Source organism: Chrysemys picta, chromosome 2 (genome assembly GCF_011386835.1).
Source record: "Chrysemys picta bellii isolate R12L10 chromosome 2, ASM1138683v2, whole genome shotgun sequence".
Lineage (NCBI taxonomy): Eukaryota > Metazoa > Chordata > Testudines > Emydidae > Chrysemys > Chrysemys picta.
Genome location: NC_088792.1, coordinates 251,723,589 through 251,749,330, shown reverse-complemented (window position 1 = coordinate 251,749,330; position 25,742 = coordinate 251,723,589). Strand labels below are relative to the sequence as shown.

Here is a 25,742-nt window from a genome sequence, read left to right as displayed (position 1 = left end):
CTTTATCAATAACATATAGTTTATTAATACCTTTAATGGAGTCAATATTCTTCACTAGACCTCCTACATCCCAGCAGACCTGTCTAATACTGTAAAATTAAAACTAAAGCTTGTTAATTCTAAAATATTTTGATTTTTTAAAACAAAACAATGCATTTTATCTTTAGCCTTTTGAAAACTTAAGTCACTACATCATTACGATTTTTAGAAAATCTCATATTGTAATTCATAGAAGCAAGAAAACTATAGAAAACTTGTCAAGGAAAGGGCATTTTTTAATTAAGAAGAAGTAAATGGTATTCATAAATGTTTGGGTTTGGGGCTTTACCAATTTCACTCTGTTGAGGCATCTCTAGATTGATATCTACTGTACTGCTCTTTTCTTTTCTTTTTTTTTTTTTTGTTCTAAGCAGTATATAGATTCATAGAAATGTAGGGCTGGAAAGGTGACCTTGAGAGGTGACCTAGTCCATCCTCCCGCCCTACTGAAACGGGGCCAAATATAGCTAGACAATCCCTGACAGGTGTTTGTCCAACCTGTTCTTAAACACCTCCAGTGACAGGGATTCCACAACCTTCCTAGGAAGCCTATTCCAGTACTTAATTATCCTCAGAGTTAGAAATCTTTTCCTAATATCTAACCTTAAATCTCCTTTACTGCAGATTAAGCCCATTACTTCTTGTCCTACCATCAGGAGAACAAATGATCACCATTCTCCTCTTTATAAAAGCCTTAATATATTTGCAAAATTATCAGATCTCCTCTCTGTCTTCTTTTCTCAAGATTAAACATTCCCAGTTTTTTTAACCTTTCCTCAGAGGTCAGGTTTTCTAAACCTTTTATCATTTTTTGATCCTTTTCTGCAGTACTACTGCCTAGCCAGTTAGTCCTCATTTTATAGTCGTGCATTTGATTTTTCCTTCCTAAGTGTAGTATTTTGAACGTATCTTTATTAAATTTCATCATGTTGATTTCAAACCAATTCTCCAATTTGTCCCCGTCATTTTAAATTCTAATCCTGTCCTCCAAAGTACTTACAACTTCTCCCAGTTTGGTGTAATCTGCAAATTTTATAAGCATACTCTGCACTTCATTATCTAAGTCATTAATGAAAATGTTGAATAATACTAGACACAGGATAGAACCCTTCAAGAACTCCACTAGATACATCCTCCCAGTTTAATAGCAAACCATTGGTAATTACTCTGAGTATGGTCTTTCGGTCAGTTGTGTAACCAACTCTTATTGTAAATTCATCTAGACTGCATTTCCCTAGTTTGCTTATGAGAATTTCAGGTGGGATTATGTCAGAAAGTCTTACTAAAATCAAGATATCACATCTACAGCTTCCGCCATATCCAGTAGGCCAGTGGTTCTCAAACTTACTTGATTACACCCCTCCCTTTCTTTGTGTCTGTAGCAGTTTACGCCCGCCTCCCACCGCCCCTCAGCTCTCCAGCCACCCAGCTCTGAATGTGCGTAGTAAATTTTTTTCCCCTAAAGCTTCTCATGCCCTCCCCCCATCAAAATACATTTGGCGCACCACCACCACCACCACCCTTTGAGAACCTCTGCAAAAGGCCAACAACCCAGTCAAAGAAGGAAATTAGGCTGATTTAGCATGACTTTTTCTCAACAAAACCATGATGGCTATTTCCTTATCACCCTATTATCCTCTAGGTGCTTAAAAATTGATTGGTTAATAATTCCACATATTGAAGTTAGGCTGACTAGTATATAATTTCCTGGGTCCTTCTTAAAGGATGTTTGCCCTTCTCCAGTCCTCTCAGACCTCACCCATCCTCCATAAATTCTGCAAGATGATTGCTAATGGTCCCAAGATTATCTCAGCTGGTTCCTTAAATATCCTATGGTGAATTTAGTCAGATCATCAACTTCAATACATCTAACTTATCTAAATATTTTTTAATCTGATCTTTCCCTCTTCTGGTTTGTGCTCCTTACCCATTTTGTTAATATCAATCATGGTAGGTATCTGATTACAATTTACCTTTCAAATGAAGATTGAGGCAAAACAGGTATTCAACACCTCAGCCTTCTTGATGTCATCCATTAGCAGCTCTCGTTCCCTGCTAAGTAGAGGATGTACGCTCTTCTTTATCTACCTCTTGCTCCTAATGTAAAGAACCTTTTCACATTGCCTTTCATGTCCCTTGTTAGGTACAATTCATTTTGTGTCTAAGCCTTTCTGATTTTGTTCCTATATGCTTGAACTATTCTTTTGTACTAATCCATAGCAGTTTACCCATGTTTCCACTTTTGGTAGGATTCCTTTTCTATTTTCAGCTCATTAAAGACCTCCTGGTGTAATCATATTGGCCTCATACTAGTCTTCCTATTTTTTTCTTTACATCCACATATTCTGCTGCTGTGCCTTAAATACTGCCTCTGAGAAACTGCCAGCTTTTCTGAACTCCTTTTTCCTTTAGATTTTCTTCCCAAGAGACCTTAATTACCAGTTCTGAATTTGTTAAAATCTGCTTTTTTGAAGTCCATTGTTCTGATTCTGCTGCTCTCATTCCTTCCTTTCCTTAGGATCATAGAATCTATCAATTCATGTATCAGAGGGGTAGCCGTGTTAGTCTGGATCTGCAAAAGCAGCAAAGAGTCCTGTGGCACCTTACAGACTAACAGACGTATTGGAGCATGAGCTTTCGTGGGTGAATACCCACTTCGTCGGACACATGTGTCATATTCACCCAATTCATAATCACCATAATTTTTTTTCATCCCCATAAACAATTCTTCCCTGTTAGTCATAATCACGTTTATAATGAGCTTCCCGTCTGCTTACATCCTCCTCCGTATGAAACAAGAAGTTGTCCCCAGCACCTTCCAAGAACTTCTTGGAAATTTTATGTTTTGCTATTTTACTGTTCCAACAGATGTCAGAGTGGTTAAAATCATCGATTCCTACCAAATCTTGTGTTTTCAAGACTTCTGTTTCTTGTTCGAGAGACATCTCATATATTTATAATACTGACCCAAAACTCTCTATCATAAGACTTTTAATTTAAAAAAAAAAAAAAAGACTATGATCTTATCAACATGTACCTGATTCAGAATTTCAATATTTGTAGAATAACTTTTTCAAAAGTGCCTAAGGGTATATCTACACTGCAATTAGAGATCTATGGCTGGCCCATATCAGCTGACTCAGGCTCGTAGGGCTCAGGCTAAGAGGCTGTTTAATTGCAGTATAGACATTTGAGCTCAGGCTCCAGCTTAGTCAAATGACATGGGCCACCCATGGGTTTTTAACTGCCGTGTAGACATACCCTCAGTGACTTAGGAGACTAAGTGACTTAGGTACTTAGTTGTCTAGATCTCATTGAAACACAATAAAAGGCAGGGCTTGTTTACACTACAATAGAGCACACTAGTGCATATGCAACATATGTGAACAAAAGGTGTTCTGCTGCCAGCATAGCTACACCAGCAACCCTATGGCAACAGAGGCACTCTTCTGTTAGCAGAGCTGGGGCTATACTGGAAGCTCTGCCAGCATAGCTGTGTCAGCTAGGAGGTGTGATTTTTGCACAATCCTCAGCAATGCAGCAATGCCAGAAAACTCTGTAGTGCAGACCAGATCTCAGACTCCTCCTAGGTGCCTAAATCTCTTTTGAAAATGGGACTTCAGGATTTTCAAAATTATACCCAGAATCTGCAGTCTCACATAGATTTGATTCAAAATAGAACTCACTGTATAGTGGATGTGCTCTCCGCAAATGAGAACAAAATGAGGAAGAACTCTAATAACGTACACAGAAGGGAGACTTGTTTGACTAATTCCAAAAATACCCCTCTTGACACGTGACTTATTTAAAGTCCTAAAATGACAAAAAGTGTGGGTATTTGAGAATATAGCCAGCGTTACAAATCAGAGCATGAAGCATACATGAGCAGAATGACTCAGTGTAAGTTAATTTAATCTCTTTTGGAATGATAAGGCTTCTAGCTAAAAAAAATAATCTTATTCACTAAAGAATTTTGTGCGTGGTCTAATTGTCAGAAATTTGTTGGGTCTGGTACCTCATGTTCCACAAGTTTTCTCTGAACCATTTCTAATTTGTAGGCATTCTACAGCATAGGAATTTTGTTAACTACTAAATGTTATACCCCTTTTCTCCCATATGTGAATACCATATTCAAGTTATTCAACTTAAATTCTGCGTATAATCTCATAAAACAGGATCAGACCCAGATACAGAATTAATATGGAGTGATGTGAAAAATTATTGAATCCCAAATAACACAGACAGATATAGCAAGAGAAGCAGCATGTTGCTCTCCAACAGTATAGAACAACAATGGTGAAAATGAAATGCCAAAGGACATCTGTTCCAGCAATTTAAGATTACTGGGTTTCCCTAATGGGAATGAGAAATTATTACATACTGGACAAATGACTGCTAAACACCCTATTATTGAACATCAGAGAGAATCTAATTTACAGTGAAGCAGTATATATAGATATCTGACTGAAGAGGTAACAAATGTTCCATGTTAAGTAACACAATAGCTATCAAAATATACAACTGCACCTTTACCAAAGATAAAAGCAGAATTAGCAGTACACCTTTCAAGTAGATAGATATAGCATGCAAGGACAACACAATTAACATTCTTCCAGACTTGGGCTCTTTAAAACAGCAGTTCCCAAACTGTGGTCCATAGATCACTGGTGGGTTGGATGAGCACTTGCTGGTGGTCTATAAAGAACTGCTTGGATACATGGTGCTGGTGCTCCTCTTAATTTCTGGTTTCTTTTACAAGCGCTCAAACTCTAAAATCAATGCAGCTACGGATTGCTCAGCACTTTTGAAAATTTGCCCTTTTGGGGGGCCATTAAGGCCATTTGTAGAGTATGCTATTCAACATAAGAAAGGGTGGCAGAATTTGGTCTTTTAAAAGTACATAGATTTTAAAATCCATTGAAAAATTAAAAATAGAAAAGAAAAAATATTTTCTAACCTTATGATGAGCTGCATCCAAAATAAATTCTGCACGAATACCATTATTTTCTGGACTTCTGTAATCAAATAGTGAATTGGTAAGGTACGTCATTCCTTTTGTACTCAGATTTTCTCCACAACTGAAGAAGTAGGCCTCCTTAAACGGTGGTTTAAAAAACAAGCAAGTGAGAGACAAGAGGGCAAACATGAGAAAAAGTCAGGTTAGTGTGACCAAACATTTCTGTTGTTTCTTCATACAATGATCTATGAGTAAAATCCACATGAATCCTTACGAAAACTTGAAACAGGCCACCTTAAATCCACTCCTCAGTTTTCGGCAAAAACACTGGTATAGCTGAAGATATTAAAACAATTATTTAATTAACTTCAAAGCTTTTCCTTATTTACAAGTTAATAAAAATATCCTGGGCTAATGAACTTCACCGTTCTGTAGTTTGTTAGCCCAGAATACTTAGAACTTGATATTAATATGGAGAAGCCTAGAATTATTATTATACTGAAATATGCTCTCCATCTTCTCACCTCTGTTTTCTGCCTTACCACTATAAATCCCCTTTCCTAGTTTACTGCCCAGTCCCCTCACAATCGTTTATCTATTCACAATAAACGTGGCTACTTCAACCTATGACCTGCTCACTATCTTATCCCCCTTCAGCCACAGTCTTGTCTGTAGCCCTCCAACTTCCCTTCCTTGTCTTTTGAGAGAGGCTAAGCACTCTCACTTCCCATTAAGAGTAGTTCCTTTTTAAAATTATACTTTACCTGAGAATAGGTAGGATGACACTGTGGGAACACGATAAAAAGCTTAAAGATACAAAACTGTTACCTACCCGCCCTCCTACCCCACTGTCAGAGTTGCTGGCAAGAAGGAACTGAGCCGGTGTAGGACCGGCGGAGCCTAATATACCAACGCATGAGTACGGCACTCCAGAGGGCGTTGCAGCCGACCCTATGGATACCGCTAAGGCAAAAATCTCCAACAACTGTTTATGTGGGCGCACACCTACCTAGAATGGAAGACATGAGCAACACATCTTGAAGAACAACAGTTATGAAAGGTAGGTAACCGTTTTTTCTTCTTCTAGTGCTCGCTCACTTCTTTCCTGGTTGCAATAATGTCTACCCGCAGGGTCTCAGATCACAGCGCTTACGTCAGAGCCACCACATACAAGGACAAGGTCCAGCTAGGCTGCACCTGGCGTTCCTGCCCAAGGTAGTTTCACAGTTTCATACCAGCCAGGACGTATACTTACCTGTCTTCTTTCCAAAGCCTCATAAGTCGTTGGAGGAGGAATGCAAGTTGCATTCTCTGAACGTCAGGAGAGCGCTCCCAAGCAGTATGCTCTTGCTGCTTGTAACACTGCTCTACCGAAGCCTACATCGTCTCAGGCCTGCTGGGTAAGTGCATAATGTGATGTAAATATGTGGATAAATGACCAGGTAGCGGCCCTGCAGATATCTTGAATAGGTCCATGGGCCAGGAAGGCCGCTCATGCCCCCTCTGCCCTAGTCAAATGGGCGGTTACAATCGCCATTGGAAGGACTTTTGCCTGATCACAGCAACAGCAGATGCAGGCAGTGATCCAGGATGAAATCATCTGAGCGGACATTGGATGACCTTTCATCCTGTCTGCCACTTCAATGAACAACTGCCTTGACTTACAAAATGACTTAGTCCTGTTGATGTAGAAAACAAGCGCTCTCCTGACGTTCAGAGAATGCAACTTGCATTCCTCTTCCAACGACTTATGAAGCTTTGGAAAGAAGACAGGTAAGTATACGTCCTGGCTGGTATGAAACTGTGAAACTACCTTGGGCAGGAACGCCAGGTGCAGCCTAGCTGGACCTTGTCCTTGTATGTGGTGGCTCTGACGTAAGCGCCCTGATCTGAGAGCCTGCGGGTAGACATTATTGCAACCAGGAAAGAAACCTTCCAGGAGAGGAGGAGAAGGGATCAAGAAGCCAGAGGCTCGAAGGGGGGGACCCATGAACTGCAACAGCGTAAGATTCAGGTCCAAGGAGGGATGGGGTCCCAGACATGGGAATAGAGTCACTTCAAACCTTTCAAAAACTGAACTGTCATGTCATCAGCGAAGACACCTGCCCTGGAGGGGGTGGGGGGGGAGGGAAGGCCGAAATAATGGCCAAGTGGGCCTTAATTGATGACAAGGATAACCCTTGGAGCTTGAGATGCAGAAGATAGTCCAGGATCACCTGCAGTGAGGCCCGTTTGGCTGTATACCTTGGTCTGAGGACCAGCACGTGAACCTTTTCCATTTGGCCAGGTAAGTCACTCTGATGGAGGGTTTTCTGCTACCCAACAAGACCTGTTGGATCCGGGCTGAGCATTCCTGTTCTTCCGCATTCAGGCATGCAGTAGCCAGGCTGTCAAGTGCAGCACCACCAGGTTAAGGTGCAGAAGATTGCTGTGATTCTGGAACAGCAGATCTGGTCAAAGAGGCAGCTCCAGTGGGGCAGCTACCGAAACGTCCATCAGTGTGCGGAACCAGTGCTGGCAACACCAAGCTGGGGCTATCAGAATCACTGTCGCCTTCTCTTGTTTGATTTTCATGAGGACTCTTTGGATCAAGGGCACCAGTGGGAAGACATACATCAGAGCCCCCCAACCATGGGAGCAAAAAGGCATCCGACAGGGAGCCTCTGTCCCTCCCCTGAATAAAGTAGAACACGTGGCACTTCCTGTTCTGACAGGACGCGAAGGAGTCCACCTGGGGAGTTCCCCACCTCTGGAAGATTCTACTGACTGCCTCCAGATGGAGCGACGACTCATGGTGAAGAGTCCTGCTGAGGCAATCTGCTAACACATTTGCGGCTCCAGAAGGTGCGCAGTCCTGCTGAGGCAATCTGCTAACACATTTGTGGCTCCAGAAGGTGCGCAGTCACCAAATGAACTGCATGCTGCACACAGAAGTTCCAAAGGCGAAGAGCTTCTTGGCAAAGGGCCGACGACCTGGCTCCGCCCTGCTTGTTGATATAATACATTGCAGTGGTATTGTCCATCATGACCTGTACCACCTTGCCCTCTAGATGGGGCAGGAAAGCCTGGCAGGCTAGTCGAACCACTTTGTGCTTCCTGAGGTTTATGTTGAGGGACCGATCTTCCTTTGAGCAGTGGCCCTGTGTGCTGATCTCGGGCAGGTGGGCTCCACAGCCCAGGTCCGAGGCATCGGAAACCAGGGTCAATGACGGGGATGGGGCTGTGAAGGGAACTCCTTCCAACACCAATTGGGAGTCTAACCACCAATCCAGGGACAACTGTATATGATACGGCACCCTGACTACGCGGTCTAGATCACGTCTGTTGGAGATGTAGACCGACGCCAACCACGCTTGCAGTGGCTAGAGATGGAGCAGAGCATGATGGACCACGTACGTACACACCTCCGTGTAGCCTAACAACCTCAGGCAGGAATGAGCGGGTGGTCCTTCACATAGGAGATCAGGTCTGACATTGCCTGGAAGCGGGCCTCCAGAAGGAAGGCTCTGGGTCCTGTGGAGCCGAGGACCTCCCCTATGAACTCTATCCATTGCACCGGCTTTAAGGTCGATTTCTTTTAGTTTATCAACAGGTCCAGGTCATGGCAGGTGGAACGTACCAGATCAAGGCTTCGTTGCATCTGTTCCTGAGATCAGCCCTCAATGAGCCAATCGTCGAAGTACAGGTAAACCTGGACACCTCAACGCCTCAGGTAAGCAGCCAGTGGCACCAAACTTTTTGTGAACATCCTTGGGGCCAACGAGTCTCCAAAGGACAGTGCCCATTACAAAAAGGAGAAACTGTCTGTGCCCTTGGAAGATGGAGATATGGAAATAAGCATATTTCAAATCAAGGGAGGCGTACCAGTCTCCCGGATCCAGGGAGAGGATAATGGAAACTAGGGAGACCATGCAAAACTTCAACTTCCTGAAAGATTTGTTGAGGCACCGCAGATCCAGGATGCTTTCAGGATTAGGAAATAATGGAAGTAGAACCCTTTTCCTCTCACTTCCCAAGGGATCTCCTATACTGCCCCTAGCTGCCGAAGGTTCTCGACCTCTTGAACGAGGAGATGCTTGTGAGAAGGGTCCCTGAAGAGAGACGGGGAAGGGGGGGTGGAGGGGAAGTGGCCAAGAATTGCAGGGTGTATCCCAGAGGTCCGAAGTTATCCACGACCAAGCTGAACAGTAGTGGTGTAGGCGGTTGAGGAAAAAATGAGGTGGATCCAGGAAGTTGACTGGGACTTCACTCTCAAGCGCACCCTAAAAATGAGCGCTTCTGGCCCTGATGATGCTTTGCCGGGTCAGGTTGTACAGGTGAGTGGCAGGAGGAAGGGCGGTGACGACTAAAACTCATATCTCTAGCCCTTCTCCTTGCAGAGCCCTGCCAAGGCTGTCAGGGCCTTGAAGGCGGGGGGCAGATGGGACTGCTTCCTCGCCGACTGATGTGTATGCAGACCCAGCAAGCAGAGGGTGGCCCGAGAGTACTTTAGTCCATGCAGCCTCGCATCCATTTGTTCTGCAAAGAGACCATTCCCATCAAACAGGAGGTCCCGGATGGAGGACTGCATCTCCTGGAATAAGCCCGCAGTTTGAAGCCAGGAACTGCACCTCATGACCACCACTAACACAACCATCCTGGCCACTGAAACGGCCACATCCCACATCATTTGGAGGGATAATCTTGCCACTGTTGTACCCTCCTCCACTAGGGCCTTGAATTCTTGGGTCAAGTCCTGGGGCAGGAAATCCTTGAACTTACGGAGGAAGTTATATCTCCCCAAAAAAGCCTGATGGTTTGCAACCCTGAACTGAAGGCTGGCCGTTGAATAAATTTTCCTTCCAAAAAGGTCCCGCATCCTGGCCTCCTTAGTATTGGGGGTAGAACTGGTTTGCCCCATCTGTCTTTCTCGTTGGCCACAGAAACAACCAGTGACTCTAGAGGCGGGTGGGTGTACAAGCATTCAAACCCTTTGGCTGGGACAAAATATTTCTTTTTAGTTCTCTTGGAGGAGAGCGGGACTGAAGATGGGGTTTGCAAGACGGCTTTGGCTATCTTTAACACCCCATCATGCACTGGAAGATGTCCGACTTCTCCACCATCTCCTCAAACTCCAGTGGCCACCCTTCAGAGCAGGACCTAGTGCTCCTTGAAATCCTCCATGGGCTAGCTTGAGAGGGCCCCACCACAGCTTCACCTGGAGAGGACGACAACGACTGAACCACCAGGAGGGGGCCCGGGTCATCGATCCCCATGGGGGAAGAGGATTTTGGGGTGCAGACTCACTCCTCCACCCCAGCATCCAATTGCATTTCGCACACAGAGCCTGACACCGCTGGTTGCTTTTCCGAAGTGGCGACCGAAGACTGGTGCAAAGGGGGCATCAGCATAACCAGAATGCCCCAGGCATTCCAGTAGAGCCATTGTGCAGTGCTGCCAGGACGGCACTGAGGTCGACGCAGCTCAGGTGCCCAGTCACGCTGGTGATGCCTCGGTGATAGGCTGAACTCCCTTTCCAGGCCAGAGGACTCCCCTTCCGGTGACCATGGTGGGGCCGTCAACGCCTGAGTCTGGCAGCTAACCATCGCTGTTGGTGAACGATGCCTCGAAGAGGTGGATCGGTATCGTGTTGGAGAACGTTCTCATGGTCTAGGTGATGGCAACCTATGTTGTGGAGACAGTTGGCAGGAGGATGACCAGTGCCAGCCATTCAGTGACCAATGCCTCCCTCCTTCCATGTGAACCTCGTTGAGATGGTGGAGACCGAGAGCGCGGTGTCTGCTATCTAAAACGTCAAACTGGTGACCAGTACTGTTGTGGAGACCTGGGAAGCAGCGACAGGGAGCACTGCCTCTGCTCTGGAGACCGGGGAGGTTCACTTGCGCTCTGCGGGGGTTATCATGGCTGACTTGTTCTTGTGGGGAACCTTTTCCGGGTCCACTGCAGCATGCAGTGCTGGCTGCACTGGGAGAGTCCTTTGCTCTCTGGGTACCAGGAGGGCCTGGGAAGGCATTGGCCCCGCTATGAATCTGGTCCCCTACCACTCCCTGGAGTCAGTGGCGGATCTCTCAGGGAGCTAGGAGGCCCCATCAGGGAGCTAGGAGGCCCCCCTCATGTAGCTCTGGGGTGGGCGGGTGACCCAAACTGGGTCCTTTACCCGATGCCCGTTGGTCTTTTCTTGCCCAGTTCCGGGGAGTCACGCTTCTTTGACTTCTTTTTGGGTACCAGCAAAGGGGAGCGGTGCTGGGGGTGCACTGCGCACCAAGGCTGAAGTGGTGGGAGTCAAGTCCGGCCAGGACAGCTCTGAGGCTGGGCAGAAGGCAGCCTCAATGAGAAGGGCCCTCAAATAGATGTCGGACTCTTTCTTTGTTCAGGGACAAAAATTCTTACAGATGCAACATTTGTCCTTCACATGTGATTCCCCCAAGCACTTCAGGCAGCCGCTATGGGGGTCACTAATAGGTATAGGCCTGTTACTGTCAGAACAGGGCTTAAAACCCAGAGACCAAGGCATGCCTCACCTGGGGCAAAGTCCTCGCCAGGACTCTAACTTACTAACTACTGTACTTAACAATTACCTCACTCACTAACTACTGTAAATGAACTATTTACAAGACACTAAAAACTTGAAGAAAGGGAGAGAACTGCTGACCACTTGCTAGGCAAGGGAAAAAGGCTCTCCGTCCAACCACCCTGGGTGATAAGAAGAAACTGAGAGAGCGTAGGGTCAGCGGCGCCTAATATACCATGGCATAGTACAGTACTTCAGAGGGCACCACAGCCAGCCCATCAGATACCACTAAGGGAAAAATCTCTGACAGCTGTGCACATGGGCACGCACACACCTAGAATGGAATCAACATGAGCAAGCACTCGAAGAACAACCATGGCTGTTGCAGGGAGAAGGATAGGGAGTTCAGAGGGTAGCAGCCAGGATTCAATACAATCATACATGGCATGATTGTTGAAAAACAACTATCTCTGAAAAACATTTAGAGATGTTCAGATGGAAGGTGCTGTGTAACTGCAATGTATTAGTAGCTGTAGGATTATTAAATCAGAAACCCTTGGCAAATAAATGCGCAGGAAATTGCATTACTAAGAAATAAGTGTATAGTTTCTATGGTGTAGTAACTTTACAGCATCCTTTCTCTCTGAGTGAGAAAGTTCCCCAAAATCATGCCAGATATACATACTACCACTAAACACTGGATTCCTGTGACACTGTACTCTTCTCCACACCTAAGAAAATTACATATTTTTAATATTTTAAATCAATAAAGCACAACAACATTGCTGTATTTAACAATCAGCAGTATTTCAAATGAACTTACTGCATCACTTCTGTTCACATTCTCTTCAAAGTCTTTAATTCCCATAATTCCTTTAAGGCACATAGCTTTGCAACAAACAAAACCTATTTGGCAGTCAAAGAAAGGTTCTCCCATCATAAGGGCCTATTGGAGGAAAAAAGTTATATGATAACAAGTACTATACGACTGAAGATATTAAAATCTAAAAAAAGAAAAAGTAGAGAAAATTAAAATATATTATATGGTAAGCTTTACAAGTGTAGTTTTTAATTAATCAAGAAATTAATTCAATAATAACATTTTTAGAAGTACACTCTTACGAAATCTTAGTACTATGGTGTTCTAACTTTGTAGTAACAGAAATAGGAATTACTTTAGTGAACTATCTAAAAAAAATAGAAATATACAACCAAATATTAACTGCCATTTCAAAATATTTGACTGATGAAAAATATTTATTATACATCAATTTGCCAAGACATTTACTATAACCTGAAAAATTCAGTCGTAATGGAACATTACCTCAACTGTGGTTCCTTCTTGCTCCCAACGTATAACTTCTTTGGATTTTACTTTCTGAGGGCTATAATAACTACTTTCAGCTTGCATTTCAGTAAGCTATGAAACAATATGATAAACACCTTATATTAGCCAATATTAGCATTAAATAGCAGTAATCTGTCATTACTATAAGAATTGATGAAGACAAATTAAATGTTAGTATAGGCCAAAATTTATTATTAGGCAGGAAACAGGTGCAGTAAAAACAGCTGTAACACATTACCCATATTAGAATACGCGAACTTCTAGCTGAAATATGCCAATTTAATCTCAAGTATTGCTAAGAAAGGTTTAAACAGTTTAGTATTTTTATTTAGCTTCTCTTTTTATATCAATATTGTATAAAAAGGAAAGTAACAGATATGCAGGTGCAATACACATGCCAGTTTATAAACTGCTCTAAAAATACATAAAAATATTAAAACATTTATGCTGCATAGTAAATAATTCACAGCATAAATAACATTAAAGAAAACATTATGAACTTGAATCATACCTAAATTGCTTTTTTGTCATGTTATTTTAAAATAAAACTCTATTAAATTTTATTTTCTCTGCTCTAAATATTTAGATATTTATCAAAACTTTAAAATTGTAAATCATACAATGGAAAAAGTTAAACACTATTATATGAAGTTTTAGTAAAACTTTTCTTTGTTTTGCATTTTTATAGTTTGATCTGCTGAAATTAATAATTCAAGTTTTAATTTTTATATAATAAACACCAGCTCTCATTACTTAGTTATTTCCAAGAGCGTGTAGAAATGGTTGCTGTTTCTTAGTAAAATTCCGTAATCCAAAAGCTCAAGTAAAATTGGTTTAAAAAAAAAAAAAAAGATCACCATTCAGCTGTGTGCAATTATTGTGGAGGAAAAGCAATTAATTGATTAAAAGAACTCAGACATTACAAGAACAATTTTCAACATTATTAGAAAAATGCTACATTTAATTTGGCATGATTTTTTAGCTGGAATGGTATCAACTGTTCAGAATGCTAATGCAGAAACTTGACCTTATTTTTTGACCAAAATATGAACCACAAATTAATTCCATACATTCTTTGCATGCAAGCAGAACAATGAATTCTAATGTTTTCCTCCTAAATGTCACCATACTGCTCTCATATACCACTTTGCATTCTAAAAATATAAAATGCAAGATGCCATAATTTATAAGTAATTTTTACCACATCCTAAGATTAAATGCACAAGCCTATTAAATGCATAAGCCTATTAAGGGGCCCAATCCTGCAACCCTTGCTCATGTAAATCAGTGGTTCTCAACCAGGGGTATGCATATTCATCAAGATATGCAGAAGTCTTCTGGGGGTACATCAATTCATCTAGATAATTTGCCTAGTTTTACAACTGGCTACATAAAAAGCACGAGCAAAGTCAGTACAAACTAAAATTTCATACGGACAAAATGAGAAAGTAAGCAATTTTTCAGTAATAGTGTGCTGTGACACTTTTGTATTTTAATGTCCAATTTGGGAAGCAAGTAGTTTTTAAATGAGGTGAACCTTGGGGTACGCAAGATAAATCAAGCTCCTGAAAGGGGTACAGTAGCCTGGAAAGGTTGAGAACCACTGACATAAATAGGTCCAATGACTTCAGTAGGATTTCTGATGTGAGCAAGGGCTGTAGAACCAAGATTCAATACTGCACATGGGAACACAAAACAAGGCAAAACCGTTTAATTCCAACTGCGATTTTTAAAAAAAATTACAACTCCCATTCTTTTATGCAAAACAAGGTAAGTGAAAATCACGAGAAAGCTGCATATTTTCCTCCATTCATATTAATTAACATTTTTAACTAAACAGAAGACATGAAGATATGTTTCAAGTACCTAATAAATCCTTTAAATAAAATTATTTACATTCTTACATTAGCAAATAATTAGCAACTATCAGAGCTGAAGTGGTTGAAACTTTTAGCCCCTTTTCATCAACATGTCTTTTTAAAATGCAGATTCTCCACCATCCATTCTTTTCCTGCTCTAAAGCATTCTGGCCTTTATTCAACATATGCCTAACTATAAACTCATCAGTAGTCTTTGGTCGGGCTAATCATGAACATAAAATTCGGCATGTGTTTAAATACTTTGCTAAACTAGGCTCCGTTTTTTATCATGTTAATTCCTGTCAGTAAATCTTAGTGTTTTGTTAGTAATTAAGTTAACAAAATTACATAAAATCAATGACTGCCCAGTATTGCTTTCTGAAAACTCATAACAGGAATAAGCAGAGATCTATTCATTTATTATTTGAGATTATTTTGATCACTGATTTATGAAAAAATTTATACAAATCTCAATGTGTATGTATGTGCATGCGCGTGTGATTTCTTTCTTTACTGTTCCTAAGGTGACTCCCAACAGACGTGCAAGTATTTAAAAATGTCAACTAAAATTTACTTTAATCTTGGATGTTCCAGAGTAACAGGTCCAGTTCTATCTATTATTACACAGTAAAGAAAATAACTCCAGCCATTATCAAATTGCTATATCAGCAAAAGTACTTTTACAAGAAATCAAGTGAATTTGCAAAAACGTCATATAGTCTCAGAAGCCAATATTAAAATAAATGTTCATGGATACTCCTTGGTATTAAGAACTTTTTCTTTCTTTCAAGTCTTTTATCTATTTTAGTGCTAAATTAAAATGGTTTCCCTTCAGAATTAGATTTTTTTTTCATTGAATTAAATTTTGTATCTATCAGCTCACAAACCCAAGTTAACAGCAAATTGTTTGATGAAGAATAAAACTTTACAATTGCTTCGTATTTTCAGCAATGTAAGTTTTTCCTCTCTTTACTAAAAAGACAAATAACCATACACTGAAATCTAATACATTAATTCATTGCTCAGCAAAACAATTATTAGACTATAATGTAGAGATGTACTTACCTTGAAAGTCACAGTTGCCTTTGTGCAGTAAAACCCAATAGAAACAATAGGATCCCTAAGGGCCTGGGATTTCTGCTGATGTAATATTGTTCCACCGTCTGTTCCAGTATAGTCATCCTCTCCATCATCATAACTCACAATAGCAGGAACAAAAGACCAGGCCCAGGAAACCCATCCCTGCTGCTGATCATCATCTTGATGCATGTAGGGTTCTTGGTTAATATACTGGGTAGAATATTGCATATCTGAACCTGTTTCATCTTCTACACCTTTTGATACAAAATATAAATCAAATTTCAACTCAACAATGATTAAAAGCTCTTATTTTATGCAATGTCCACAATTATAATATGTAAGCAGTTATCTGGGGTAAGTTTCACACACCATTCTCTTGTTTCTGGTCTCATTAATACCAATACAATTTTTTATAAATAAAAGCTTCCCGCTAAGACTTCCTAAGCTCCTAAAAAAACCATTATTTTTTTTTTAGATTTTAAGGTAGCAAATCTGAACTCTGATGACTTTCACCAATATTTTCCCTTATGATTACAGAAATGCTATGGACTTCAAGTGTTTTTCTCTATGGCACATGTTTCTCAGTCACATTCAGTCCTCCCTCATTGAGGCTATTCTTGAAGTTTCAAACCAAATCTCATTAAGTAAGGCAATCTTACAACTTTAAAGTTCAATTTTATAAAAAGTGGGAGGAAAGCTTTATTTTTAAAACCCCAAGCAATGAAAGTTTAACACAGTCGTATGCTGATGCCTGTATACAATGGTGATTGCTACCCTATAAATACACTATATTTATCTCAATTATATAACAACCCCTTATTTTCAGAGATGTGTACTGTAACTCCACCATATAATTCACAATACTCAAAAATAGCATCCAGTTTTAGCACAGAACAACTTTTAACTTAATGTCAAAGAATGATGTTCGCCTTTATTTTGGTCCCTTTTCCTCCTAATTCGGGACTTAATGCATCACATTATTTTTCTATTTACTGCTTTTTTTTCTGCCTTTCAGGGTACTCACAATTTTAATGAAAACTTGAGAGTCCTTCCTGTTTATGAGATAAAACCTTAGATAGTAAACTCTTTGGGACAAGAAGGTTACTATTTTTCCCGTGTCTGTAAAGCTCCTAACTCAATAGGGCCCTGAACTCAAGGCGCAACAGAAATACAAATAAAGAATAATCATCATCATGGAAAAACACTGAAGTTAATGGCTGATGGCTGTTTCAAAATGAATTGAGAGACAACTTCTTTGACAAACAATAAAAACACAAACTAAACAACATATGGCATATATTCTAGGAACAAAAGCCCTGTTGACTAGAAAGGAGGGAAAAGAGACAACAGGTATTAAAGTAAATAAGAATGGTATGATCTTGCACCCAATGATGTTCCTGCAGTGACTTCAATGGAATAGAATTGAGTGTGAAGGAGGAAAATGAGTCAAAAGGTATTTTAATTGTTTTTTTTTTATTTTGAAATAATTTCCCATCTCATACACGCATTTTCATTCTTTTCTGTAGGGTTCTCCCTCCTCCTCCTCTCCACCAAATCTAAATTTTGGAATTTCCCTGTTACAACTCACGTAGTGAGAAGCAAAGGTGGCCATCTTAGTTACTGACAAACAGCCTGACTATATTTACAGTATAATATTGCCTACATATTATCACTACATCTGGGCATGGTGCTTCATGGGGAGGGAGGAACAGTCACTATCTTAAAACAAGTGAAAATCTAAATTAGACATACAAGAAATTAAAATAATTGACCAAAGAAAGAGGAGGAACAGGACAAGGAACAAGGGATACAACAAATTATTGTGATTTTTTTTATGCTGTATATTCATGTATCTTATGGGTCTGGATATTTATATTTTGAGAAAGGGTAAGGAAAGAGGTCAATAGAAGGCCCTGGATTAGAGCTCAGGAATAGAAAGCTAACAAAATAAGTTAATTTTGAAAAAAAATCTAAAGATGTTAACTGACCTGATTTTTAGGAAGAAAGAGAACTCTCCAAGTTTGAGGAAAAGAGGCAACATCACAAAAGGTATAAGTGGGAAAAAGGGGAAGGAATCAACACAGCACGAAATGTAGGAATAAAACGAAGAGTAGAAGGAAAAGAGAGGTAATAAAAAGCAAGGCTGGAAAAAAAAACACTTCTTAAGTTATTAGAAAGCTTTTCTGAGTTGAGAACCATCAACTCCTGCACATTTGAGTTGCCATTTAAATAAAAGGTTTTAATCCTTATGGTTGTGCAGATCACCTTGCAAATAGGAGTACCAAGTAAACGAATGCAGTGCTATCTTCCAAAGTCTGCAAAAAGTCCCATGGATCAAAAAAGATGAGGTGGGATGGAGAGGAGCAGAGGGAAGCCAAGAAGGGAAACATGGTATACAAAAACAAGAGCTGTAGTAAGTTACAACTGCAAAGTTTTAGTATGAAGTTCATTTATAATAACTTACAATTAAATATAGACAGGACTATAAATCATACACAACTGTTTTCATCCATATTAAATTGCAGAATGTGGATTTGAGAGGACAAGGCAGCACGGGTTTTTTGCTCCCTGGTTAGTGGATATTAGGTCATTTTTTCAAGCTCTAATAAAAGGAAAAGGGCAAAAATTAAGCGAAGAAGAATTAATTAAGATGAGATCAAGGGAGTTAAGTTCTGTGTGGAAAGAGGTTCAAAAAGTCATAGAATCATAGGGTTGGAAGAGACCTCAGGAGATCATCTAGTCCAATCCCCTGCTCCAAGCAGGACCAACACCAACTAAATCATCCCAGCCAGGGCTTTGTCAAGTTACAGAACAGATTAGTAACCATTTTTTCTTCTTTGAATGATTGCACCTGCACATTACGCTCTTTGCAACTCACAAGTAGTGAAATCAGGAAGAAGGATTGAAGTCTATCTGAATAAGAACTGGAGGACAACTTTCACAAATCTCTCATCAACTTTAGAATGCTGAGTGATGTCATAATAGGATGCAAACATGTGTACTTAAAACCAAGCTGCTGTCCTATAAATATCTAAGATAAGCATTTGAGCCAGAAAGGCCGCAGAGGTCACTTACAATCTTGTTGAATGTGGTGTCACTCTGCTTGGTGGTGTAACGCTCGCCAAGTTGTAACACAAACAAAAACAAAAGGCTATCCTAGATTAAATCCTCTGAGAAGATACTGGGACCTCTTTCATCCTGTCTGTGACTGCCACAAACCGCTACAAAGACAAGAGGAACTGCTTGGACCTGTCAAGGTAGGACACGAATGCTCTCCTGACGATCGAGTGTGCAGCCACTCCTCGTTTTATTTAAATAAGCTCTGGGAAAACAAAGGTATGTAAGTTGCCTGGTTCATATGGAAATTAGACACCACTTTTCAAACAAACTTCAGATGCGGACGTAGGTAAACCTTGTATCTAAAGAAAGGAGAGCCAGATATCAGCACACCTGAGTCATCTACTGTCCTGGCAGAAGTGGTGGCCACCAAAAATGCCTGTAACTAAAGGCTCAAAGGGAAACCCCATAAGCTCTGACAAAATCAAATTCAAGTCCCACAGCGTAACAGGATCTTGTATGTGAGAGTACAACTGTTCCAGGCCCTTCAAAAATCTTATGGGCATCTTATACAAAAGTACACCTCTACCCTGATATAACGCAACCCGATATAACACGAATTCGGATATAACGCGGTAAAGCAGCAGGAGCCCCGGGCCCTTTAAAGCGCCACATGAGCCCCGCTGCTTTACTGCATTACATCCAAATTTGTGTGGAGCCCCAGCCCTTTAAATCACCGCCGTAGCTCTGGCAGTGAGGTTCGGGCGGGGATTTAAAGGGCCCGGGGCTCCCTGCAGCGGCCGGAGCCTCTGCCCCTTTATATCACCACCTGAGCCCGGCTGCCGGAGCCCCAGCGGTGACTTAAAGGGCCTGGGGCTCCAAACAAATTCGGATATAATGCGGTAAAGCAGTGGGGCTAAGGTGGCGCTTTAAAGGGCCCGGGGCTCCCGCTGCTTTACCGCATTATATCCGAATTTATGTTATATCGGGTCGCATTCTATCCGGGTAGAGGTGTATTATCAAACCAGTGGAAAGCTGAGATAGCTGCTAAGTAGAATTTAGCAGAACTAACAGACAAACTATATTGTTTTAGGTGTAACAAAGTCAAAAATAAGCTGGATCTAAGACTGTGTCAGTGAGACTCTAGACTGTTCATAGAATCATAGAATATCAGGGTTGGAAGGGTCCTCAGGAGGTCATCTAGTCTAAACCCCTGCTCAAAGCAGGACCAATCCCTAACTAAATAATTCCAGCCAGGGCTTTGTCAAGCCTGACCTTAAAAACCTCTAAGGAAGGAGATTCCACCACCTCCCAAGGTAACCCATTCCAGTGCTTCACCACCCTCCTGGTGGAAAAGATTTTCCTAATATCAACCTAAACCTCCCACACTGCAACTTGAGACCATCGCTCCTTGTTCTCTCATCTGGTACCACTGAGAACAGTCTAGATCCATCCTCTTTGGAATCCCCTTTCAGGTAATTGAAAGCAGCTATCAAATCCCCGTCCCCCATTTTTCTCTTCTGCAGACTAAACAATCCCAGTTCCCTCAGCCTCTCCTCATAAGTCATGTGCTCCAGCCCACTAATCATTTTGTTGCCCTCCGCTGGACTCTTTCCAATTTTTCCACATCCTTCTTGTAGTGTGGGGCCCAAAACTGGACACAGTACTCCAGATGAGGCCTCAACAATGTCAAATAGAGGGGAATGATCACGTCCCTCGATCTACTGGCAACGCCCTACTAATAGAGCCCAAATGCCGTTAGCCTTTTTGGCAACAAGGGCACACTGTCGACTCATATCCAGCTTCTCGTCCACTGTAACCCCTAGGTTCTTTTATGCAGAACTGCTGCCTAGCCATTCGGTCCCTAGTCTGTATCAGTAAATGGGATTCTTCCATCCTAAGTGCAGGACTCTGCACTTGCCCTTGTTGAACCTCATCAGGTTTCTTTTGGCTCAATCCTCTAATTTGTCTAGGTCCCTCTGTATCCTATCCCTACCCTCCAGCGTATCTACCACGCCTCCCAGTTTAATGTCATCTGCAAACTTGCTGAGAGTGCAGTCCACGCCATCCTCCAGATCATTAATGAAGACATTGAACAAATCCGGCCCCAGGACCAACCCTTGGGGCACTCCGCTTGATACCGGCTGCCAACTAGACACGGAGCCATTGATCACTACCTGTTGAGCCCGACGACCTAGCCAGCTTTCTATCCACCTTATAGTCCATTCATTCATCCCATATTTCTTTAACTTGCTGGCAAGAATACTGTGGGAGACCGTATCAAAAGCTTTGCTAAAGTCAAGGAATAACACATCCACTGCTTTCCCCTCATCCACAGACCCAGTTATCTCCTCATAGAAGGCAATTAGGTTAGTCAGGCATGACTTGCCCTTGGTGAATCCATGCTGATTGTTCCTGATCACTTTCCTCTCCTCTAAGTGCATCAGAATTGATTCCTTGAGGACCTGCTCCATGATTTTTCCAGGGACTGAGGTGAGGCTGACTGGCCTGTAGTTCCCCAGATCCTCCTTCTTCCCCTTTTTTTTTTTTAAAAGATGGGCACTACATTAGCCTTTTTTCACTCAACTGGGACATCCCCTGATTGCCAAGAGTTTTCAAAGATAATGGCTAATGGCTCTGCAATCACATCCGCCAACTCCTTTAACACCCTCGGATGCAGCGCATCCGGCCCAAGGGATTTGTGCTCATCCAGCTTTTCTAAATAGTCCCGAACCACTTCTTTCTCCACAGAGGGCTGGTCACCTCCTCCCCATGCTGTGTTGCCCAGTGCAGCAGTCTGGGAGCTGACCTTGTTCGTGAAGACAGAGGCAAAAAAAGCATTGAGTACATTAGCTTTTTCCACATCCTCTGTCACTACGTTGCCTCCCTCATTTAGTAAGGGGCCCACACTTTCCTTGACTTTCTTCTTGTTGCTAACAGCATACCTGAAGAAACCCTTCTTGTTACTCTGAACATCTCTTGCTAGCTGCAACTCCAAATGTGATTTGGCCTTTTTGATTTCACTCCAGCATGTTTGGACAAATGACCAGGGAGGAGTATAAAAATATTGCTCAATCTTCCACTTCTTGTAAGCTTCTTTTTTGTGTTTAAGATCAGCAAGGATTTCACTGTTAAGCCAAGCTGGTCGCCTGCCATATTTACTATTCTTTCTACACATCGGGATGGTTTGTTCCTGCAACCTCAACAAGGATTCTTTAAAATACAGCCAGCTCTCCTGGACTCCTTTCCCCCTCATGTAATTCTCCCAGGGGATCCTGCCCATCAGTTCCCTGAGGGAGTCAAAGTCTGCTTTTCTGAAGTCCAGGGTCCGTATTCTGCTGCTCTCCTTTCTTCCTTGTGTCAGGATCCTGAACTCGACCATCTCATGGTCACTGCCTCCCAGGTTCCCATCCACTTTTGCTTCCCCTACTAATTCTTCCCGGTTTGTGAGCAGCAGGTCAAGAAGAGCTCTGCCCCTAGTTGGTTCCTCCAGCACTTGCACCAGGAAATTGTCCCCTACGCTTTCAAAAAACTTCCTGGATTGTCTGTACACCGCTGTATTGCTCTCCCAGCAGATATCAGGGTGATTAAAGTCTCCCATGAGAACCAGGGCCTGCGATCTAATAACTTCTGTTAGTTGCCGGAAGAAAGCCTCGTCCACCTCATTCCCCTGGTCTGGTGGTCTATAGCAGACTCCCACCACGACATCACCCTTGTTGCTCACACTTCTAAACTTAATCCAGAGACTCTCAGGTTTTTCTGCAGTTTCATACCAGAGCTCTGAGCAGTCATACTGCTCTCTTACATACAATGCAACTCCCCCACCTTTTCTGCCCTGCCTGTCCTTCCTGAACAGTTTATATCCATCCATGACAGTACTTCAATCATGTGAGTTATCCCATGCTGACTGTTCCTGATCACTTTCCTCTCCTCTAAGTGCATCAGAATTGATTCCTTGAGGACCTGCTACATGATTTTTCCAGGGATGGAGGTGAGGCTGATTGGCCTGTAGTTCCCTGGATCCTCCTCCTTCCCTTTTTTAAAGATGGGCACTACATTAGCCCAATTTTCCAGTCATCCAGTCACTATTGGGACCAGAGAATAGCTTCCAATTAGTCAAATAAATAGATCTACTAGATGGCTTCCTATTATTTAATAGCACATCCTGAACCTCTTTACAATAAGACTCTTCTCAAGGGTCTAGCTATAGAGCATCCAGGCAGTTAAATGAAGTGTCTGCTAGTTTGGATGGAGTAGGCAATGGTAATCTTGAGAAATTAAGCCTGGGTCCAATGCAAGCAATATCAGAGCTTTCACCAAAAGGGATAGGAGAGTGGAAAACCAGTGCTGCCAAGGCCAAGTTGGGGCTATAAGTGTGATTCGAGCATGCTCCTGTCTGATTTTTAGCAACACTCTGAACAGCGGGATTGGTGGGAAAGCGTACAGAAACTTGCCTGTCCCACGCAACAGAAAAGCATCCATGAGGACTGCTACCTTGCAGGAAGCAAAAGTGCCGGCACTTCCTGTTGGTGCTCACTGCAAACTAGTCTACAGACCACCACAGCTAGAGAATGTACTGCCTACATCCAGATGGAGAGACAATTCATGCTCACATGTAAATGATCTGCATAGGTGGACTGCAAACTCATTCTGCACTTCTGGAAGGTAAGACGCTTGGAGATTGATCAAAATGGCAGTGTAAAAATCCCAGAGTTGGATTGCCTCTTGGCAGAGCAAGGACAAGCAGGCCCCTCCTTGCCTATTGAGGTAGAACATCACCGCTGTGTTACCTTTGAGAATGAGCAGGCTTTCCCCTTGATATAGGTTAGGAAAGCCTGACACATCAGTTGGTTAGTTCTCAACTCCCTGACATTTATGTGTCCAAACAAGTCCTTTGTGGACCATTACCCTTGCCTCTGTAGAGAGCCCAGATGAGCCCCCAAACCCAGAGCAGATGCTGTCTGTATGTCACTAATGTCAATGAAGGTTAACGCAGGACAAAAGGGAACACCTACCACATAAGTTTACAGGGTTTGTCCACCAATCCAGAGAGGCTAAGACCTTAGAGGGTATCCCCACCACAAAGCTTCCAGAGTGACAACTCAGAGAACGGAGGCTAACCAAATCTGTAGTTCCCTGAGGCGCAACCTGGCATGACAGACTATGTATATGCAAGAGGCCATGTGCTCCAGAAACCTCATACAATTCCATCTTGTGGTTAGATGAGCCTTGAGATCTAAAATGATGGATCAAATTGTCTGAAATCTTGGCCAAGAAAGGAAAGCTCTAGCTTGAGTTAAGTCCAGGACTGCCCACATGAATTCTATCATCTGAACTCAGGAGAGGATAGACTTCTCTGTGTTGATTAATAGTCCCAGTGCATTGAAGGTTGACTGGATAAGACTTACACTGGATAGTACCTGAACTCTGAACCAGCCTCTCTCAAGCCAGTTGTAGGGATACACTTACAAACACAACTTCCTCAGAAACGCAGCTACCATGCCATAAATTTTCTAAAAACTTGTGGAGCTGTGAACAGGCTAAAGGGGAGCATTATGAACTGGTACTGAGATTGGTTTACCAAGAACTTTAATACTTCCTGCAGCCCTGACAGATCACTACGTGAAAGAACGCATCTTATAAGTCGAGGGCAGCCTACCAGTCTCCAGGTAGGGAATAATGGAAGCCAGCAAGACTATGAGAAACTTCATATTTTTCAGATATCTGTTGAATTGAGGCAGGTCTAAAAATCAGTCAGACTTCCCTTTGCTTTCGGGTAAGGAAATACTGAGAATAAAAACTCAACCTTCTGTGACACTATGGAACCCCTTTTACGGCTCCCAACTGAAGGAGATATTGCAACTCCTGGAGGAGTACTTCCTTATGAGAGTGGTCCCTGAAGAGGGACAGAGAAAGAAGGTGGGAAGGAGGGGTAGAAACAAACTGAAGGGTGTATCCCACTTCCATAATGCTTAAGACCCATTTGTCTGAAGAAATTCGGGACCAAGAACCTAGAAAGTAGGATACACTGTTTGCAAACAGAGAGCAAAGAGAGACGGGAATTTTGGAGACTGGTACGGCATCCTTAATCAACCCATCAAAATGTTTGTTTAGCACCCCCACAGAGTGTCTAGATGAACCAGGAGCTGCTGCAGTAGCAGGAGAATATGGTCTGCGCCTATAACCTCTATTCTTTTTCCTCCGCAGATCTTGAAGAAGCACAGAATAGAATATCAGTGGGACTGCTAAGGATGAAAGTGTTTTCTTTTCAGAGCCAATGTATACATACCCAACAACATAACATTGTCCTGAAGTCCTTTAAACCAGGAAGTTTCTCATCCATCTCTAACAGAGAGGGATGACCCTTCAAATGGCTGGTCCTGAACAGTTTGCTGGACTTCTTAAAGCAGGTCCAAAGACTGCAGCCATGAGCACCCCCACATGATGATAGCAGAGGCCATGATCCTAGCAGCCCATAAGCACCATCCAAACTGGCCTGTAGTGATATTTTTGCTACCAGCTTCCCTTCATCTACCAGTGAAACTCTTGTTTTGCATCCTTCAGCAACTAATCCTTAAGCTTCAATATAGAGTCCCAAATATTAAAGTCATAACGCCCCAATAAAGCCTGTGGATTGGCAATTGTTACCCAGCTGTACAAAAGATTTTTCTACCAAACAGGTAAAGATTTTTGGCATCCTTTGATTTAGGGGTAACAGCCTGCTGTCCCTGGCATTCCCTCTCACTGGCAGCTGAGACAACCACCAACCCCAAAAGGGGGAGGGAATAAAAATGCTCAAAGCCTTGGGAGGATACACAGTAATGAGGCTCAGCCCTCTTGGGTGTGGGAGGATGGGGTATGCCACTGAGCCTTGACAGGTGGACTCTAAAA

The 25,742-nt window shown here is 42.3% G+C and overlaps 1 protein-coding gene across 32 annotated transcripts in view; it reads right to left on the bottom strand.

Annotated features, from left to right (window-relative positions):
• Positions 1-25,742, bottom strand: part of VPS13B (vacuolar protein sorting 13 homolog B) — a 943,390-nt gene that overhangs the window by 762,808 nt on the left and 154,840 nt on the right. For 30 of the 32 annotated variants that reach the window (XR_010598024.1, XR_010598025.1, XR_006173164.2 and 27 more), the window contains 4 exons: positions 15,780-16,048; positions 12,832-12,927; positions 12,331-12,453; positions 4,997-5,134 (listed from right to left, as the gene is read on the bottom strand). Coding sequence is in view for 27 of the 32 variants with exons in the window: in XM_065582178.1 (XP_065438250.1) it covers positions 4,997-5,134; positions 12,331-12,453; positions 12,832-12,927; positions 15,780-16,048 (626 nt within the window). In the remaining 5 variants the exon portion in view is untranslated. Of the gene's footprint in view, positions 1-3,725; positions 3,853-4,996; positions 5,135-12,330; positions 12,454-12,831; positions 12,928-15,779; positions 16,049-25,742 lie in introns of all 32 variants that reach the window. The other 2 variants (XR_010598027.1, XM_065582180.1) reach the window with 1 other exon arrangement.